The following is a 21709-nucleotide window of genomic DNA, read 5'->3' as shown; positions in this document are numbered from 1 at the left end:
ATACTGCTGTACCTCTCTGAAAGGCTGGGATGGCGTATTGCCATGTCCTGCCCGTTACAGCTTGATGTGACCCCTACACATCCAGGGTGAAGCAGAAAAGGGGGAGAACACAAAGGTAAAATGCTCTGTCTCCCTCGTCCACACTTAACCAGCAGGCTTCGCTCTGCAGGGTGGGAGTCCTTCAGCCACAGAGATAGATACCAGACCATTTTGAAGCTTAAGCCATCACCCCTTCCTTGTTTGGATTTATTGTTCCCTATAATCCTTTGCTTTTCTTCATGCTGCTTCACTTTTGTCTATCCCAGGAGGGCTTGATCCTTTGCTTAGCAGGGAGTTCATGTCTGGCCCTAAAAGCAAAATCCTGCTCCAAAGGCCCATCAAACTGCACATCCATCGTGACCCAAGCACTGATGTCCACGCCAGCTCTGATGGCCTTCGGTGTCCTGACTATAACCCTCATTCCGTGGCATTAGCCATTCCCCATTGGCATTGCACACAAATCCCACCCTAAAAACAGGCTGGAAGCAAAGTATTGTTATTAAAAGAGCAATAGGTCTTTTGCTGCTGAACCTAGCTGTATTTCCCCTAGGGTGTTTCACACCAAAAGAACTTATTTACAGCACTCGGAAATAGTGTAAAAAATGCACAGATTTACTTCCAGAATACTTGGCAGCTTGCCAGCGATATTACTAAATGCAATTATTTTCCTTAAAAAAATCTCCATGACAAGGCAGTTTAAAGTGGCAAAGGAAAGGACAAAAATTAACAGCATAATTGAAAAGAACAGTAAATTCTTACCTGTTAATGTTGTTTCTACATGCCCTCTCCCCCAATATTCGGGCTATTAATGAGTTTCTAGAGTTTGGGCCTTTTTTCCCTGCTTAATGGCTTCACCATCAGCACAATAATAACGTGAAACCTACACACTAACCTATATTGAACTGCAGTTCATTACAGCAGAATAACATTTTGAAGGGTTTTAATGTCAGCATCCTTTCAGATGCAGATTACAGCAATACAGAAAATACATTCTCTATGGGACGTACCATATGGGAATAAAAATAACAAAAAAAGAAAATTGAAAGACTTGTTTTCCTCTAGAGGCAAACAGGCCAGTGATGAGATGGATTAGCCCTAGAAATCAGTGGGAATTCCTTCACCATGGAACAAAATCAAGATACTGATCGCTAATGCAGCAACTGAATTATTAAACTCAGATTAATCCCGTGTGCCTTCACCTCCTAAATTGGGAGCACGGGTGCCACTGGCTCCCTCTGTGGTCCCTGGGGTGAGCTAGGTGTTACCAAAGGGACAATCAGCTCTTGGGTGGGTTGGATCCTGCCTGAGAGACAGTGGCATCCACTTGTTTCCTCATTTGAAAGGCTCTTTACACCCAGAGTTAGTTGAATGTGGAGAGAGATTAAGGGTCTGTTGCCCTAAACCCCATCAATTTACTGTCCCATCAGGGTCAAACTTTCTCTGAGACTCCTGTCAAGAAGTGAGGTAGTGCCTCACCTTTTCATTTTCAAGAAGCTTCTCAGGGTTAATGTCTAAAAAGGACAAAAAAGATAAGAGGACAGAAAATACAAGGAATCCATCATCAAGAATGTCAGTGGTTAGAAAGTCAGATCACAAGAAAGGAAAATGTAACAGCCTTCAAGGGAGCCATTTTTAAGTGGAGAATGTAGCATTTGGGATGGTCATGTAGCTAAAGTCTCCTTCTTAGGACCAATATTCTTCATAGGAATATTAGTATCTTTACAGTTGGAGAGCCTGAAGGCACATTCTTTCCCCTGACCTTCACATTTCAAGTGATCACCAAGTCTCTGAATATCTCTATAAGGTAGCTTCAGTAGGTTGCAATAGCCAAGCAATCCCCATGTACTGTTAAAATGGGGAATTTCTTGCAAATCCTACCTGGAAAGGATCAGTGTAAGAATTTTGAGGACCTGAAACAGGGAAGGGGATTAGTGAAAATTTCTTTCTGGATCTGCTACTCGTTTTTGTAGTTCTTCACTAACTTCTGCAATTGATGATGGATCTTTAGTGGTAAGGGTTCTGGCTAATTTTTATTTCAAGCTGAAACATCTTGTTAATATTAAGGTTACAACTGATAGGAGACAAGTGAAAGATGACATCCAGCAGATGCCTGATCTTGACCGGGTAATTCTAATTTATTATTGTCTTCCCCTACTCAAAAGGCATAAGGGAAGCTTAATAAAGTATAGTTCATAGCACATTCTTTTTTTTTATTTATTTATTGTGAAGAATGTTTTTTTTTAAATAAATCTCCTTTCTGAATTCTCCAGAGACTGAATATCACATTTTTGCCTACATGGTTTGCAGAAGCATGTCTGAAGCACACACTCATTTACTGGAAGTACTTTATAATGCACTATTTAATTCAAAGGAGAAAAAAACCCAAAAGATGATGTTGCTGCAGCCACGGTAACAATATTAACAATAGAGTGTATGAAGCCTGAAAGGAAATTACTCAACAAAACACAGTAATAAAAAGAAAATTCACAGTGGATTATCATCTGGGGTATTAACAGGTAATTTGTAATGCTAAGATTACACAGTAATTCTGGCACTGCTAATTGCACTGATATATTGAATTGTATATGGGGCCAGGGATTTGGGTCAACATGATTTGGGAAACAGGAAGGTGAACGTAAAGAAGACTGAGTAAAAATCCTTCCTCTGCAGAGGGTCGGAGCTATTTAGGAGAACCTTGCAAGGCCTTTGGTAGCAAGTATAGACAACAGTAGGAGATGAGCTCTGGACAACCAAAGGGAACAAGAAAAACACACAGAAATGATTACCGTTTGCCTATAGCTCCCCTAGTTATTGCAAAACAGCTCTGGAGAGAAGATATTTGGAAAAAGCTGATGAAATTCCGGAGCATGTGGCTTGATCATCGTGACAGCTTTCTGATTTAATAAGAAGCCAAAATGTATACAAGAAACCTAGCGGCAAACAGCATGTTGCAGTGTGTTTAACCAAGAATACTGGGATTTATACCATTTATACCACTGACTATTTTGCAAAAAAGGCTGGTTACCGCCATACACCTGCTCTAACACTGCTGATGGCAATGGCAGTATTCAAAGGCTTCAGTGAGGTCTGTATCAGACACCACTGAATAAGTGAAAGCATTAGTTAGATTTCTTAACTACCCAGGAGCAATAAAATCATATCATTTCTTTGGCGTTCCTTGTTTTAAAGACTTGTCTTTAATTATTTCCTGCTGCAATGTACCCCTGTGTTTCTAAATATCTTCTATAAGCATTCAATTCTATCAAGTCTTAATTTCCTATGCAGTTTCTTAAGCACTCCTTCCAGCAGCAGTAATGGCTTAAGCAGTGTGGAAGCAGAAAGTGTGGCGGTTACTGCAAGAAATGATCTTTAAATCATGTATTATGTCAATTAAAATGGCTATGAGTTGGGTCTGTGATGGTAGAGCAGGCAGAGCTATCATGTGAGCTTTCCAGCTCCTGATTGCTGGTACGTTTCAGTTTTATAAAAACCTATGAGAATTTTCCAGAAAGGCAATTTATTTGATGGAAAAACAAAAGTTAACCGTAACACATTCACTACCTTTCTGGTCAAGTTGGTGAGGCTTGGAGAGCAGGTTTGGATATTGGGCTGGTTGTTTGCTTGACAGTTTTAAAGCTCATTTAAATGCATCCCAGAACAGTAGTGACTAAAAGAAAAATTATTCCTCTCTGTAGGATGTGGGTCCAGCAATGTAAAATGAATTGGTGCTCTTAATCTTGTCACCAGTAAGTGTCTGTATTGCTATAGTCACCATATCACTTTTGGCACTGACTGGTGATTTCAGAGGTGAAGCCAAAGACAAATGGACCTTGAGATTAAACTGCTCTTCCTAAACAGAGGTGACCAACAGATGCATGGTGGAATTGTTGGGGCTGATCATACCTGCAGCCAGTTCGCTGCTAAATGGGAGATTTGAGTTCAGCAATGCCATTCTCACCTCTTTTTCACACAAGAAATGCATGCAGAATTGTTTGCAGGATCACACTTCCTACATATTTTTGAATTGTGAAGATGGAAAGAAGGACCCGACTCTGCAGCACAGCACAGTTTGACAGCAATGGTCCTGCAGCCTGAATTTTGACTTCCAGGGTGGTTAGATCTGGAATTTTAGTTCATGTCTACTAATCTCTCAGTCTGCTAGATAAGAAAATGCCGCACTTCAGCAACACTTGTGCTGCAAGAATTTCTTTAGACAATATATCACAATTGAGCATCTCCAGCTTGGTTGAACTGTCTTGAACCATCTGATGCTACTCATCCTGCCTGTGAGATCCTCCTGGCCTCTTGATACTGCCCACATTCTTCCCAAGAGGAGATGACGACAGAGAGAAACATCAGCTCCACTCCGCACATGTACACAACATTAATCACTGCTGACTTGGCCTGCTAACGAAGAAAACCGCTCCCCCTCTCTACTGCTCCCGCTCATATTTAACCAACTACGTCCCTTGGTGGATATTAACACTAAGCCCAGATTAAAACTAAAGTGAATCCTTAGTTTGCCTCATCTTATTTGGAATAGCCGAAAGTTAAACTGTACTTAGTTTTTTTTTAGAAAAGGGCTGGAACTCCACTTTCACAAAGACAAATTTTAAAAATGCTGTTGGCCCAGGTCTAAAGTAACCCTGCAGTGACTGTGCTGAATAAACCAGTAAGCTCTTTATCACATTGAAAGCAAAGAAAAAAATGGTTCTATTTTGTGGGAAGGGATTCTGTATGGGAATATCTACATTTTCTGCCCATGTCTCATGTTCAGATCTATCTGGGGACTACCAGCATGATTCATAACAGTTTGGGCAGGTCTGTGGTAAGATCTCCCTTATAGACTCAAAGGAAATATTCAGAGCCTGTTTCATGGCTGCTTCCACACAAACACTGTCCATCTCTACGTCTGTTAGGAGTGCTCTAGGCAGTTCAAAAGCCTGAGGTCCTCAGCGTCCAGTCTGAACAGTCCTGCATGCCCCTGAAGTCAAAGAAAGATCAACAATGCTACAAACTATTGAAGCTGGAGAAAGAGGGATGCTCAAGAGGCCAGCATCTACAGCCATTCTGACTGAGGCGGCATCCAATATAGACCGTTCTCAGCAGCTATTTGTCTAGTTTACACTTAAAAACTTTTAATGTTGGAGTTCCCCAGACTCCTCTGACCATTTCTTCCAGTGCCTAACTACCTACAAGAGGAGGATCTAGGTGGCTTTGTTCAGCTCAGAGAAGAGAGGCTAAAGGGAGATCTAGCTGCTGTCTTTTAACTATTTTAGGTGTGGGGATATACAGAAGATGGAGTCACACTGTTCCTGGGGATGCTTGGTGAGTGGACGGGAGGCAATGGACACAAGTTGCGGCAGTAGAAGTTCTGACTAGCTCTTAGAAGAAGAGTTGTTCATAGCGAGTGTGGTCAGCACCAGAACCAGGGCATAGAGGCTGTGGCCCCTCCATCCTGGGAGATGCTCAAGGTGTAGCTGAGGACACTAATGGGACCTCAAAGTTAGCCCTGCTTTAAGCAGGAAACTGGACCAGAGACCTTCAGTGATGCCTTCCAACATAAATTATTCTGTCGTACTGTATTTTTATGAAAATGTCTTTATGCTTAGAAGTATTTTGCTTTTAGTATGTGACTGAATTGCTGCAAAATAAGTCAATTTCTGGAAGACTATTACCTTGTTCTCCTTCATTGTGCTCTTCTCTATATTAAACAATTGCTGGCTCAGTACAAAGCCTGTTCAGGGTTACCTAAGATAATGCCAGTTAACTCCAGGCTCAGATCCAAATGACTACTTCAGGAACTTCTTTTGCTTCAATCTGTCTTGCTGAGAAACAGTGCGAATTAGTATAGGAAAGAGGTTCTCCTAACTTCATTGCTAGACTTCCAGGAACGACACTCCTCCCTGTGCACGGGTCTGAACTGTTAGTGTGAATTCACATTTCCAGCTTAGCCTAGATGGTCACACTGCAGGCTAACCCTTGAGCTACATGAAGTGCTTGCTACATTAACAGCACAGAGTGATTGCATTATCCCTGGAGAAGGTGCAGTAACTTGTGCGGTCCCCTCTGTCCCCTTGCTCTGCAAAGTGACCATCCAGGTTGAGCGAAAAGCACTGCTCAACGGAGGAGAAGACTTTGGGGCTGTTTGAGTGTGAAGGGTCTGAACTCAGGGCAATGCCAGAGTTCAAGCTAACTCTTCAGTGAAAACAAACTCTTAACCTAGTAAAAGTATTCAACCTCCTGGAAAGCCTGGGAACAGTTTAGATAAAGCAACGCATGGCTTTTCATGCCAGCTGCCTGTGCAAGTGATTTATGGACTGTAATATGCCATGGAACCAGAGCACTTCATCGGTTCCCTTAAAGACAGAGGAGTGGATTGTGGCTGCACTTACTGAGAAGTGTATCTGTTCCTTCAAGGCATCACCACTTCTGAAATAAAAGCAAACCTGCTTTTTGAGGGAGCCAGACCTCTCATTTTCTAAGAACACAATAAATGTCTCGATAGAATCGTGCTTCGACAGCTTTGGATTTACAAACATCACAAGTAAATTCTGATTATTTATTTTGGATAAATAATGAACAGCATAAAAATTGCTGATGTTAACCTTCATTGGAAAAGTTGGTTTAATGGGCTCCATAAAATCTTCTATTGATGGCAGGTTCATAAAGCTCCATATTGACTTCAGCTAAAGGCTATAACTTCTATCAATACTGTCAACAATTAATATTGACTAATAAAGGTATCCTGTAAACTGAGTCATAGCATTATGTTACTTTATGCTGCCATTAGCAAAATTTCATGTCTTCTTGAAAACATTTCTCCTATAAATCTGGGATTTCTCAAAATAGCCTGTGTGATAGCTAGCAGCGGAGGGCCCAGAGTAACACTGCTTCTGTGCAGAGGGAGGAAACACAGAGCAACATTTGCCTTGGCTAGACAAAGCTTCTGGGAGGATCACAGGCTTCACTTTCTCCAACAGCAGGTTTCAGGTTGTGAGGGTCTTGTGTGCAAAAGTTTCTCACACCTTTATCTGTGCCATGCAATTACAAAATGAAAATGTCCAAATTTTGTGTGCAGTTTAGGCTTGTCCTTAGCTGTTCTTCTCTTCCTCCCTTGCAACCTTTGGATACATTTATATCACCAGTTCAACTGCAATCCCTATATTGAAATGATATGTCTTTCTCTAAGCTCTGGACTAGTTTTTCTGCCCTGAACCTGGATGATGTCTCTGCTGTCTTCCCAGGAAAGTCTAAGCATCAGCTGAAGCTCCACAACAGCACAGTTTGGATCGTAATATTTTCCCTTGAGTTCCACCACCCCTTTTTTGTCAGTATGAACAATACAATTACATACTGCTCTCTAGATGTTATTTATTCTACACAGACTTTGTATTTTTGAGTATGATATAGCCTTTCTCATTCAAAACTCTCAAAACACTCAACATCTAAGGCAAATGCTTATGGTCCAAAGAAACTCCTGCATTTGTCCAGCACGTAAAAAACCTGTAGGTATGTTCTCTAGCTTTCTGTCTTCCCTTTTCTAATTGCTATGAAATGGTGGTTCAACAAATGGTTAGCATGTCATTAAATTTAAGGGAAGAGGAACTGGAGGTTGTCTCAGTCCTGACATGAGTACTACTGCCTCTGTTATTAGTTTCAGTAAAGCCTTTCAAGGCATGTGCTGTTGCTAATGTGTTGTTGCTAATATAATTTCATTTGTAAGTGATCTGTAGGTACAAAGTTGCTTTGCACATGTAGAGATAGCATTACGGAAACCAGTGAAAAAGACTCCAGCAGCTAATGTAATTCTTCTCTCTTAAGAAAAGACTAAAATTCTGTGCTTTGCTTTTCTTAGTAGGCGTGGAAAGAAAAATGTATGGGATAGGATCACAGGTGCTGATACACCACCATGAAAAGCACAAGAGAGAGCTTTAGATACAGGAGAACGGGATGGAAGTGCAAGGTGTTTGCTTTTAGTGGATTTCTAGTGATTTCTTGGGAGTGTGCAAAACTCTAATTGACCCTGGTGATCCCTCTGGTTTTTCATCAAAACACAAGGCTTGGAAGGAAAATGCTATAATCTGGCACTGCGCGTCTGCCTGTCCTAACGGGTGCAAAGCTGTACAATACTACACTAAGAAACTTAAAAAAATATTTTAAAGATAATTTAAAAAGAGTCTTCTGTACATCCTTTAAACACAAGGCCATTTATCTTTGAACTTTGCTAATATATCATTATCTCTGAGCAGAAACTTATTAAGCTTCTACTGTAATTTTGTTGGAGTTAAACATAAAATCATGTGGGTGGTGTATGTCTCACCGTGTCATGGCTTCCCAAGGAAAAGTTATCATCGTTTGTCACTATAATACTGTGGCAAAAAGCATAAAGAGAACAAGCAATACAAGTCATTTCACATCAGCTTTCTGCGCTGAGCTCAAGCTCCCGATGACTTGTATGCAGCGGCTATATTAAGAAGCAGGCTGTGCCATAATTGAATTAAAGGTGCAAAGGCATATAAGGCTGTGTGAACCCCCGGGTCAAGCTGCAATTGAATCAAAATCCTCTCTCCTTCCTACACTGCTTGGCAGAACTGCTGACCAAAAGGTTCGCAGACCTACAAAAAGCATGCAGGAGTCCCCGCAGCTGGGGACACAAAGTTACAGAGATAAAAAATCTGTGACCTTCAGCTTTTATTTCGCACGAAGAAAAAGTCTTCTAAAAATATTTCACCATCGTTTTCCTTCAGAGAGCAGTCAGCTGATTTACATAAATGAAACGGCTCCTGTCAAGGAACTGGCGAGGAAAAGAAGGAAATTATCTGCCCCGAAAATCTGTAGCAAAGATAAGAGCAGCATCAGCCAGGGGAGGGGAGATTTAAATGCTTTTTGCCTGAAAGGTCGCTACAAAAAGCAGAGAGAGTATTACAGCCACTTAATGATCTCTGTCGCTGTGATAAATAAGTAGGAGCTTCTCCAGCAGTTTATTAACAAACACTCTGTAGGACAGTACAAAAGGCCACGACATGGGGCTATTAGAAGAGTGTTTTCACCGAGTCTGATAAAAAAAAAAAAAAAAACAAAAAACCAACACAAAACCTAAGGAAGATTAAGGTGGAGTGGTACGAAGAGGCATTCCTGGTAGAGCTCAAGGCTGACATCACATGCACTGTCACCACTTACCAGTTTCGGTATTCTCGTGCTCCGTGTCGGTGAGGGTGAGGTTGGAGTTGGCCCGGCTCGACAAGCAGGAGCTGCGTCCAGACTTCGTGTTGCGCCCCCAGAGCCTCACGGGGTGCTCGGGTGACATGACCACGTCTGCCTCCGTGTCAGCATCTGAGCCGGCGCTGATGGAGTAGCCACAGTGAGGCAGCCCGATATCAGTCCGGTACAAAGTCCCATGTGTGGGTGTCACGTCTTCAAGACCCAGCTCTCGCAAAGAGAAGTTGGCTCCTGGAAGAAAACACAGCAGCCTGGTTACTCTTTAATAGGGGATGGTTTCATGTAGCACAAGACAATGGCAGAACCGTTCATCCTCTGTCTTCAAGTGGGGCACAGCAGCTCCCAAGTCCTAACATCATACCAAAAATTCCCCTGTTTTGTGGTCTTGGTTAGTGGGAGACCAAGTGACCATGCCAAGACTAATAAGCAGCTGGATTCCTGCTTCTGGAACCTGACGAAAACTCAGGGCATGTTCAATGATACAATCAAATTTGAAAGCAAAGACAGATGGAGAAATAGTGAAATTCTTTAGGAGAGGCAAAAAGTAATCTTCTTGGGAGAAAAGCAAAATGAAGCATGCAGTGATCAAAAGTCCTACCATACACCTGGCAGCTGTACTACAATAGGAAATTTGAGTGGGTTCTGCTCATTGAAATCCCTGAAATTACATACTGGGGATTTAAATTTCCTTTGGCGATCTCACTTTCCCCTTGCTGACCACTCACACCTTGACTCAGTTTAGCTATTCATTCTGATACAGTCACAGCAGAGGTTATTTGGCTGCAAATAGATGCAATTGTTTAGCTGACTAAAAATATAACCTGAAAAATGGCTCTTAAGTTCATGTCTAGTTACCTGCAGAGCTTCAAAATCAGACTGAATCGATGTGAATGAGGCTTCAAATATTAGCACACTTTGTTGAGAAAGTTGCACAAGAGAGCTGGGGAGAGCAATTAGTGGCTCCATTTTAATCCACATTTATTTATTAATGTGTGCTTTTATTTTTGAGCCCTGAATGTCTTTAAAAGATTTTGACCACCCATGAATGCCTTTAGCTGCACCGTGCATTTATGTGGCACAATGCACCCCTGCTCCTGTTATGCTACGCCTTGATGGGGTGGATTAAGGAACTTTATCTATAACCGGTAGGAGGCATCAGGCCCTGGATCATGGCCAAATACCAACACCGGTGATCAAATTCAGTCTAGCTGGCTTCTTCCCATTATTTCAATAAGTAAATCCCTTGCAATAAAAAGAGAGGTGGAACCTGCCAAATCTATGCGCAGGCCACACACTCAGTTTTAGAGCAGTGTTTGCAGCTCAGGCATGTTTTGACAAGATAAATCTGAATGCATGATCTCCAGGAAAGTTCAGGACCAAACCTAGCTTTGAAGTTCATACCTACTTGTTATTGAAATCAGTTCATCAGGTCTGGACCTCAAGGTTGTATCCACAACTGAGTTATGATTCTCTCCCTGCTCAAAACCACACATGCATGTGGCTCTCCTCACATTTCCATTTGTTGAAGTTAAATATCACATGCTGGAAAATGTGTATCCAATAGAAACAGTCAGATTTCTACTTTTCCAGAGTCTGGTTTCACACTTGTGGAAACTCCCTGGCTTGTCCCTGAGCCCTGCTGTATGGGGAAGGTCTCTCATATTATAGCACACATGCATTGACTGATCAGCTAGCCTGGAGTAGATGCTATTTTATTACACTTTTTAATTCGGTTGGCTTTGCAGCTCATAGTGAGCAGAGAGAAGATGTTTGAATGCAAGGTGAATAATGGGACTGGACAACATTTCCACATAAAGCTTGGAGAAGGAACTGTTTGACGTCAGGACAAAATAACCATAGTTCAGCTGGCTACGGATCTACAGCTGATAGCACTCAAACTATATAAAGCATTCATGAACCTCACACCTTTTTAATTGACAAAACAAGATTAAAGCTTTCAGACAGAGCGGACAGATAAGGTTTCTTGGGGCTCACACCTCCGTCAAATCCTAGGGCCTTGCTCAGGGAGCACAGTGCAAGCTTGTGGCAAATTAATCCATTTAACTTGATTGCAAAGCAGTCTGAGAGAGCATCCTCTGCTGCTCCACGGGATGAGGCAGCAAATGAACTTGACCTAAGTTGTAAACATAAGGAAGCAGTATCTCTCCAGAGACTTCTCTCGTCTCTTCCAGTTTTGACTTTTGTGCAAGGCCAGATAGTTTTTAAACCATCCTCCGTGAAGTACTGGAAAATGCCATCTTTTGGTTTTGCTTGCACGTTTCAGTCACTGATGGCGAGTTCCACCTTCCCCTGAAACAAGCCAACATCATCAGACACATCAATGTGCAGCGTGACTGATGCTCTCCAGTAACAGTAGCTCATAAATTATGAAAAATGGCTGCTACAATTAACTGAAAATCAAATTTATTTGCAATAAACAGCAGGAGATGCATCGATTTTCATATTCTATGCTCACTGTTGCCTTTTAAGCTGGAAGAACTCAAGTCAATAAAAGGAAGATAATAAATATCTGAGGCTTTTTAATTCAGATCTGGTCTATTTTTTCCTGTGCTGACTTGCGTGTTTGCTGGCACTCTCACTCTAGCTAAAACCATTTAAATGCTGACTTGTTTATTTACTGAATTTATTTGGTCAATTTGAAATGTTTCCCTCCTCTGCCTTCCAAACCAATGCAGGAGAGAAATTCACTTTGCCTTGTTGATGTCGAGCACGCTAATAAGGCTTGGTTTCAGTTGGCATGAGCCCAAGCAGCACCACAAAGTGAGGTCCATTCATGGCTTTGTGCCAGTGGAAAATGTGGCACGGAAAGTCTGGGGTAATTGTTAACACTCTTCAGGCCAGTCTTGGGACTTTCAGGATAAACTGGGAGAAAATTAGAAATTGAAAAATCTGTGGGTGATATATCAGAAGTAGAACTGGTGCCCTGATGTTGTTAATCTTAACTTCTTTTCAATTAATTTCAGCCATTTAGACCAGTGGTTTTGACTATTTCTCAGTACCCAACAAAATTTTCCTAGGGAAGTATGAACTTGTGTATAGCAAATTTATACTCCCTGTCAGCAGACTGGCTTTTCTTATTTATCTTTTGTGGGCTTCTTAGGAGACATCCATGGACCTGCATGGCCTCATAGACCCTCAGGTTGAAAACCGCTGACCTGTACTAATTCACATCTATCCTGCATGGTGAATATATTGTATGAAGTGAGCAAACTCAGTGACCTAAAAGGTTTCCTTTTCTTTATAACTTCGTAGATTCCTTAGAGGGGATGAAGTACTTCAGAGTTGCTAAGAGGGAAACTCCTTTTATGATTGCAAAGTATTACTTACAACACCTATTGGCCCTTTTGTTAATTATTGCCTGTTGCAGTTATCCTGAAGTACAAACACCAAAGCCATGTGCACGAAGATACTTCTGCAAGTCATTTTGCTTGTTCATGCTTTGAAGATGAGTCTTGCAGCAAAACCACAACTGCATGGTGTTTGAAGTGTGAAATTAAGCAGCCCCCAAGTTAAACGAGCGCAGTTGTATGCATTCCCTTTGGGGAATCAGCTTCTCCAAACCGCAGAGGGTGCGCTCAGAGCAGCCTGGGTCAGCTCTTTTATGCTCATTGTCTGGAATGCTGCCTACTCCATTTGACTCGCTTTGCCATTTTATGCTTTTCTTGATGGACTTCTAAAAATAATTTATATGAAGCCCTGCTTGGTTTCTGAGCTAAGTCATTCGTGTCTCTACAGAAAAATGAAGATGAGACTGTAGCAGGGGCCAGAAATCTACCTCACGTAGGCAACAGCAGCAGTGAAAATATGACTGCACTGACTTCAGGCTAGCGATAAAAAGGAGAATATCTGGAATCTGTATTAGGACTGCGGAGCCCATGCTGACCCGTGAACCTCCACATCTTCACAGCTCCTGTGACCCAGGTTTACTAAATGGAGTCTTAAAAGTCCTAAAAGTGTTTTTTTACCACTCTTCTAATACTGGAGCAAGTTCCCATCTCAAACCTACAGCCTGCAGGCCATGCACAATGCTGAAGGTGGTTCATCCCATCTGCAGCTCAGATGCCTCCCTTCTTCCAGGCTTCTTGGGTTTTGCTGTAGCCCAGATGGACAGTGTGGACAGTGGCAGCCTCCTCTGGTTGTCTTCTGCCTTGGGATCCTTGTTGACTTTCTTCATGACAGAGCAGGCACATGGCATAGTGAAAAGGTCTCCTGAGGAGGCAGGGACTTTCCACACCATGTCAGTCCTGCGCAGCATGCGCACAGGAGGTCTGGTCTCATGGTGGGAAGTGGAAAAGGGCTATTGGAGGCAGAAAGACTAAGACACAGAAAATGACACAGAAAATGTGTCTTAGTAGATGCTAATGAACACAGGCTAGTGGTATCCCACTTAAGGACATTGGTTTGCACGCATCCCACATCTGTGCAATACAATGAAGATGTTCCTTGCTGCTCTTTTTCCTTATATCTTGCTTTTGGCCTCAGAATCCTTCAAAGGTAGCCTCCCACCCAGCCCCAGCTCTCAGCTGATTAACTCCTGCTGGTTGCAGCAGCATCTGCTGAAATGTACTCACCTGCTCGGCAGAATTCATCGGCCTCCTGGTGCACCATGTCTTTGACCCGATTGCTGTAGGTCAACCTGGAGTCTTGATCATAAGCCTTCAGGGTCTCGCTGGAGCTGTAGGACTTTTGGGGTACCTTGCTGTCCTCACTCTCAGCTGAAGAGCTGGTGTAGCGACGCTCAGTGTCGCGGCGCCGAGTCAGAGATCGATACGGTTTCCTTTCTTTTACATCCATGGCACCCTTGTCTGACTATTCAACATTAAAATAATGACGTCTGTGTGGTGGTCAGATTGGAATAACCTGAAAGAGAGAGTAAAAGAAATAGGATCTAGGTTCATGCCTTTGGGCACTCAAAGGCTAATTTGCCTTCTTTATACATTCTTGCAATGAACAAAAAAGAGGTTACTTAATGGACTGCAGGAAAACCCACTTAGAACAATTACCGATGGAAAGCAAGGCTCAGTTATGTGCGAGTCATTTAATAACTGCCACAACTAGCGGGACCCGCACACGCAGCAACCTGCTTCTGTCTGAACTGGGCACGCACTTGGGGATTTGAAACTGTGATTTTCTGTGTCTTCTTTCCATGGGAAGTGATTCAGACACCTCCAGGAGGTATGTATTCAGTACATCAGTCACCTAATCTCTGGGAAATCAGGCCATGATGAAATGTCTCTATTTGGGCAGACAGAGGACTTTGGAAAAATGCTGTCCTATAGTTTTAAAAGTGTTGTGATAGATCATGAGGTTAGAAGGAATGAACAAAAGAATGAGACATTGTAAGAAGACAAGTGGGAAGGGAGAGGGTAAAAAGAAGAATGAAGGTGAGATATGGATGGAAATCAGATGAAAATGTCTTCCTATTCAGAGGGCTCATCTTTACTCAGCTGGAAATATATTAGAACTTAAGCAGAGTTGAGAAAGTGTAAATAAATGATAGTGCTCTGCTTCGTGTAACAGCATGGCCTGGGATTTATGCCTGTGGGAAAACCAATATATATATGCATCAGTGTGCAAGCCCACACATCTGCACACAGAGAAAATTGATATCAGAAACACGTATTAAAAGTATTTTTGTCAAAATAATTAATAAATTGTCTTTTCACTTTAAGTTTATTAATTTCAACAGAAGCCACAGAAAAAACGTCAATGACTTGCAGCAAGATGGTAAAATATGTTTTTGAATACCTAAACTGGTTTATGAGGAAAAATACTGATAAAACCCACAAACCAGACATTGAAATCTGTAATTACAGGCTGAGTTTCTTAGGAACTGAGTCCTCCTGACCACTGAAGAACAGAAGCTGAGTCTTTAAATGCCACACCAGGATATTGTTGTTTACTAGCAGTACTTAAAAACAGAAAGGAAGAAGATCGGAAAACACCTATCAGTTCTTGGTCTTTTTCATAGCAAATATGTACAGAAATGCATTGGCAAGGACTGAATCATATTCTGTTGGCATTTCTCTCCTGAAAGGCTAAATCCTGAACATACTAATAAAATCTTACTCCTCCATGACTCTGAGACCCCAGCCTTGCTTCAGATGCTATGCCCTGGATTTGTGTTGCAGCACAACACAGCTATGGTGCAATAGGCGAGGATGGATGTGCTGTGAGCTGTGCAGGTCAGCTTAAGGGCATGAGGTGTAATGTAGCATTTGTGGCTCTCAAAACTGTGCAGGATGGAAGGCTCTTAACACAGGTTCTGGTAACCTACAAGTTATAAGACTAATGCAGGAGCTTGAAGACAACATTTTATTACTAATTCCTCACTTGCCAAGCTGTCTGGCACAAGCATAACTAAGAAAATTGTTGAGTTGAAGGGAGACTGCAGGAGGGAGCAAGAGCTGCAGGACAGCTGTGAGATACCTGCAGCTGGGCAAAGCAAAAGAGGGTCCCACTCCTGTTTGTGCAATTCTGACTTTGCTAAGACTGCTCTCTGGGTTTTGTCCCTTTAACCTCCAAAATGAACTTTGCAATGACACAACCCAGTTCCGACGGCTTGTACGGTTTCTGTGGCACTTTTCCCGGAAATTAAGACACTACTTTAAAAAAAAATCCACTCAATTCTCTCCCAATCTATTCCAGTGATGGCAGCAGACCAAGTTCACACTTCCTATTTGTCAGCAAAATGCATAGAAACTATCGAACACAAATGGAAAGATGGGGGAGAAGGGAGAAGTGTCTTATAATTGAGCTTTACTTAAGTCATCCACAGAGATTTGAGCACCACTTTGATTTTAAACATGTGTTTAAATCCACCGAACTCACTGACTTAAATTCATTCATGTTCAATACAGTGAATGCAAATGGGATTACTCACCAGCCAAAATTTACACATATTAAATGTTTTGCAGAGTAAGGGCCCGAGAGGTGCAAAAACTAAGGCCTGAATGTAGAAGCAATAGTGAAGAAAATGGTGTTATGCTAAAGGACCAATTTAACATAGTAATAGTGTGTAAGAGATCTACCAAATATTGGTAGATATTTTGCTGCATTGAATCAAACATATTGGTACTTTCACACTGGAGAGAGGTAAAAGGAATAGAGCATCTGATTGTTTTTCAGTGCACTGTCTTCCTCCCTTAAAAAAAAACAAAGCTTTTTATGGCTTGAAACATTGTGACTTTTTTTTTATCCCAATTGTTATTGAATTGGTTTGTCTCCTTTATACCATCTCTGTTTGTGTGAAATCCTCAAAAGGAGCAGGCTTGTTATACCTTTTACTAAAACAACTTAAAACAGGCTCCTTCACAACAGTGCTGTAGTAAGAGCTGTTATAATGAACACTGAAATTGTGGTTTATTGTCACGGGGGATGGAGATAGCAAAATGTGAGCGAGAAGCAGTTGCTATACTCTATGAGAAAGAAATGAGGGAAGGTGGCTTCTCTCTGCTCATGAGTATTGCAGCAATTCCTACCAAGGGCCAGTCATTTAAAAACCCTCTAGCAGGAGAGGCACACGTGCCAAGAAAACCTTTCTGCACAGTTAGAGCCACAAGGTACAAACAGGGTCTGTAATTACCATTAGTAACCTTGCAACTTAGGAAATGGCCAGAAAACCATCAGGAAATTGACTGAATTCCCACCAGATGAAGGTTTTTCTTTTCGTAAAGAAAGGTGCTGAAAAACTGAAATTCCTCCTACAGTTGATCAAAAATAGCCCTGTAAATTTGCACCATTCACATACACATTCCTCTATAACAGTACTTCAATTCCCAATTCGTTCATGTCTTTATAAATTTAACTCTCCTCAGCCCTTTCTTTCTCTCTCTCTTGCCGCTTGTAAGGAGACACTTTTCCACTGGAAAGGTCACCCCCAAAACACATAATGAAGTTGTTTGTTTGTTTTTTTTTAAAGAAGGCACTGTTGCATTTAAATGACTTAAGTAAGTTTCCAGCACCTCTCCATGGACATGCAGTTCTTGTCATCTCATTTTTATGGCCCAATTCCCAGATGTTTTAGATACCTTGCTTTCAATGGAGTAGTTTCATCAGGGAATTTGCCTCATAGTGTTTCTGTGATGGATTGTTATTTTTTATCTGCTACTCCTTGTGTCTTGACTTCACTTCTGCTACAATTTCACCCGTGCCATCAACACCTCACATTTTTCCTGACTTCTCTGGCACACCACAAATAGAAAGAATCACACTCGTCTCAGTTACATACTCAAACACCAGTTTCTTTCCGCCTCTAGCTCATGATTGCTCCTCATAATTTTAAAAGCTTCCATAAACTTGCTGGACCTGATATAAAAAACCAAGGCTTCTAATATTGTCCTTTCCATCCCTTCACTCCTTCTCCCTCCATAAAAGTACAAAAGCCTTCTGCTCTGAACCAGTTCTATTTGGAAAGGACTTTCTTGTCCTGTAATGCAGTGTTGCTGGCTCAGTTTGATTCTTTCATCATACTGCTGTCTGCATAACATATCAAATTTCACCTTCTTTTTTTTCTCCAGGCCAATTAATGGCAATAGCCATTTTTATTTTTGTCAGCCCTCTGAGTGTACAATCCCAGCTGGACCACAAACTGGTTTGGAGTACAATTCACAACGGAAGCATCCTTCAGGCTTTACTTACTCAACTCAGAAAAATCCCACTGACCCCAGAAAGGGTTACTCACATGCTAAAGCCTGTGAAATCAGACTCCTTGACATAGTTATATTTTTCAGAGGTGTGGGACTCTTCTCGCATCCTTGCATATATGTCAACAAGCGGAACAAAAAATCAGCTTTCAAGTTCTGGTGCAGTAGTGCAGTAAACGCACTGCTTATTTTCAGCTCTTTTTATTTTGCTTTTGCTTTGGTTGGCTCCCAAATAATCCTTTTTATTATGTTTTATCCTTTATATCTATCCTCCTCATTCTCGGTTCTGTTGCTTTTTGTTGCTCTTTGGAGCTTTGATTAACCGCACCGGCTTTGTGCTGCAGAATCGCACTCAATGAATGGCAAGGGGAATGATTTATTTTCTGAGTCACCGCTCAAAAGACAAACTTCCATCAATCAAAAGCCAGACAAGAGAGTGTGACACCACAAAGCGATATGCTAGGAGGCGCTTACAGCAAAAGGGACAGGTGGTCTTTGATAGCTGACTTACATTGCAGGTCACTAATCACAGAGATTAACAGCAAGGTGATAGACAGCGCCTGTTCTGGAAGGCAGCATGTCATATCATCCAATTTTCTGTCAAAATGTGAGGGTTTAAATGGTAGCGGTAGCTTTATGTGTTTCCTATATAGTTATGGCAACAGGGTGATGAGAAAGCTGGAAGAGTGAAATACCTTGTCTCTATGAAAATGTAAGCATGAATCCTGGTGGGTTGATTTGGTCCACCTTTGTGCTGGAGGAAGCAAAGCGACTTCCCATAGTTGTTTGTTTTCCTCCACAAAACTGCCTATGGAAAAACGGCATTGTCTTACTTGGCAGGGCCTGTTTTTTGTCTTCTTAAAGTAGATCTTCTCATTCCACTGCTTAGGGCAATTTTTCCCCCTATTTTTTATTGCTGCTGCCCTTTGTAGAATGAGCACAGCCACAGAATACCGAGCAGCAAGCTGCATTTTATTTTCCGTCCTTTGGGCTCCACAAATCAAATCATTAACTAAGACCTAATGCTGATAAGTAGTGAGCAAGTATCCTTTTCTTCACTTTATAGAGGAAGAGATGAGGCATGGGAAGTCAAAGTGACTTGCTTAAGGTGGTGCAAGAAGAAAGCAACAGAACTGAGAGGAGAGTCGTGATCTCCCAGGCACAGTCTGATATTGAGGCCTGGATTTTTTGAGAATCAAGTCACATAAGCCCAGCAGAATACTTAATTTAAAAAATCTTGGCCAATGCATGTCTGAAATCTTTGTGTGAGAAGAGTAGTATGAACCTCAGGTATTATTAACAAGATGCTCTTTCATGTTTGGATAGTGCCTTTCAGTCAGAAAGACTGTGGAGCATGTACAATTGCAGTTGCGTCTGACCAGTGAAATCCCATGGTGAATGATGAAAACCCCACTCAGAGTCAAAAGAGAGACAGTTTTTCACCAAACTGTACATTAATCTTCTCCAAAACACCAACAGATATTGGGGTCAGACCAGCAATGTTATTTGGGAAGTTAGCTCCAGCTCAGGATCCTAAGCTGCAACCAAAGATGTTATGAGTTCAGATGCTTAAATGACTTTGTGGCTGTGGTTATTAATGTCCTACACCAAGTCATCACTTCACATTTAACATCTTATTTGAAACCGCACAGTCCACTGCGACAGTCACACCACACTTCCATGAGGATGCAAATGCCGGGTTTGATGCTCCGTATTCTGGTTTCATGACACAAAATGTTGACCCTGGGAAATCTTATTTGGTCATTTCCATTTGTCCAGAAAAATCTGTGATATTGCCTGTCATTCCACACCAGGTCTAAAGCACAAAGTTGGAATAAATGTAGTGTTGAATGTTTTGATGTATTCAGCAGATATTTAGGCAAGTACTTACGGGCAATTCAAATCAAATTTGTATTGCCAGGTGATCAGAGACTGCAATGATCTGATCTTAGCAAATACACAACCATGGCTTTAACAGTGTGATGCTATTTACCAAGTTTCTGGGAGATTCTTCTATAACATAAAAGACTCCTGTGTTTTTTATTAAATTTTAAGCTTCAGATTTAGAACAGAGGTTCAGTCCCAGGAGGTCTTTGTAGGAAATAAATTAAGCTGTAGGTATAACATCCTCTCACATTTTTGGCAAAGGCTTTGGAAAGAAGCAGGCACAAGAGAGAAGAATGAAGAGTTGAGTTAACACTGCTTGGATTCAACCCAGTGCTCAAAGTAAGTAACAAAAACTCCCTTTTCTAGTCTCAACCACTAAGCCTTTCTTCTACTGGTAAGAGACTTGCTAGGCAATTGGTAACGTCCTGTCCAAAAGATGTGGTTTGTGACCTTTTCATGAATAAATCTAAAACTGCAATGAGCTGGAGGCCCAGAAAAGCTTGAAACAGTAGTTGAGATTTGAAGTATGGTGGGAAAGCATGAAGGGGGCTGGAATGCAATTATCTCAGTTATTTCTGGTTTGCAAACCCTTAAGTCTTCCCTCGTGGGCTGCAGCCTTTAGCCTGTACTAGGGGAAGATTTTGGGGCCAGAAGTTAAAAAGCTTTCAAATAGTTTTTGACTAGTATAAGCAGTTTGCAGCTGCAGTCATCAGAACCCTACTCTGGTTTCCTCCAAAATGGAAATTACTTTGGAAACAATCTTGGTTTTATATTGAAATACTCTTTATGAGTCTATTTAGCCATTGTTGGATGAAGTGGGTTTTCTTCAGAACCTCAATTTAATAGATAATGCATAAAGGTATTTAAATAATAAATGCCAGAAGAGCCAGCCTGACAATGTAGACCGATTCAGGTTCAGCCTGCAAATTTTTCCTGACTCACTATGTCAGACTTAAGGTTTGGGTGTGTGATGTTCCAGACATCCACAAACTGTGTGAAACCAGCCTGTGTATCAGCAAATCCCAGAGTGAGAAAGAGCTCATGGCATCAAATGCAGGTAGTCACTGAATTAATCCCACTAAAGCATTCCCATTCTCCCTCCATCACCCACCATCTGCTAATTTGGGCTCTCACATGGGATACAGGAGACTAAGATTTAAGTCCTTAATTTGAATCAGTCAGGATGAAGTCTTGAATATGTCTCAAATGTCCTAGATGAAAGCCCTAGGCACAGGTTTCCTCAGTCTGCTTGGGGAAATCTTTCCTTTTTCCTCCAGAAAAGAAAAAACAGTCTGTTTTTTCTTCTGAAAAACAACAAAATGTATTTGATAATCTCTAGTTAACTCCTAGACAATAAGAAAAGACTCGTACAAGGCTCACTCAGGGTGGTAAGCTTTGCACCCACTCTTGGGTAAGCTTTGTATCTAATTCTTAGTCTGCTGCGGCCTACAGGGAACTTTTATAATAAAATGGTGGCCCATATGAAAATGTAGCAAGGATCCCAAGACAATTCCCATGCACACCTTGACTCATTCAAGCTCTTTATCCCACCATTTGGTGAGGGAATTCCCACACTTAGATACACTCCCTCTGTATCCCTGTTTCTCTGCCAAGTAAACTGAACAAGGAAACTATACATCTTTATTACCCCTGTATGGACTTGATGCAGTCATAGGCAATGCTTGCATTTCTGTGAGCTTCTAGGAAAAACAGGAGGAAACAAAGGCTCTTATCTACATATAGCTATACAAAGCAGAACTATCAATCTTGGTAAAGCATCAGAGGCCAACTGAACTCTCTTTTACACAGGAAAACTTTTTACAGGGTTGTACATTAACTGCTCAAATAGCTGACTATACTCAACAACTTCATGCCTGTTGTGTGTCATGCAGTTG

General features: G+C 41.5%; 1 protein-coding gene across 6 annotated transcripts in view; it reads right to left on the bottom strand.

The window, feature by feature from the left end:
* The window catches only part of TENM4 (teneurin transmembrane protein 4), a 615630-nt gene that overhangs the window by 343384 nt on the left and 250537 nt on the right, over positions 1-21709 (bottom strand). For all 6 annotated transcript variants that reach the window (XM_087756918.1, XM_087756912.1, XM_087756914.1 and 3 more), the window contains exons 4-5: positions 13854-14142; positions 9223-9492 (exon numbers count right to left, since the gene is read on the bottom strand). In XM_087756918.1, the coding sequence (XP_087613044.1) occupies positions 9223-9492; positions 13854-14076 (493 nt within the window). In that variant the 5' untranslated portion in view covers positions 14077-14142. The remainder of the gene's footprint in view (positions 1-9222; positions 9493-13853; positions 14143-21709) is intronic.

The sequence above is a fragment of the Nipponia nippon genome, unplaced genomic scaffold, assembly GCF_047370975.1.
Source record: "Nipponia nippon isolate SJK-2023a ecotype South Korea unplaced genomic scaffold, ASM4737097v1 scaffold_2, whole genome shotgun sequence".
Lineage (NCBI taxonomy): Eukaryota > Metazoa > Chordata > Aves > Pelecaniformes > Threskiornithidae > Nipponia > Nipponia nippon.
This window is presented reverse-complemented; position numbering and strand designations above follow the sequence as displayed.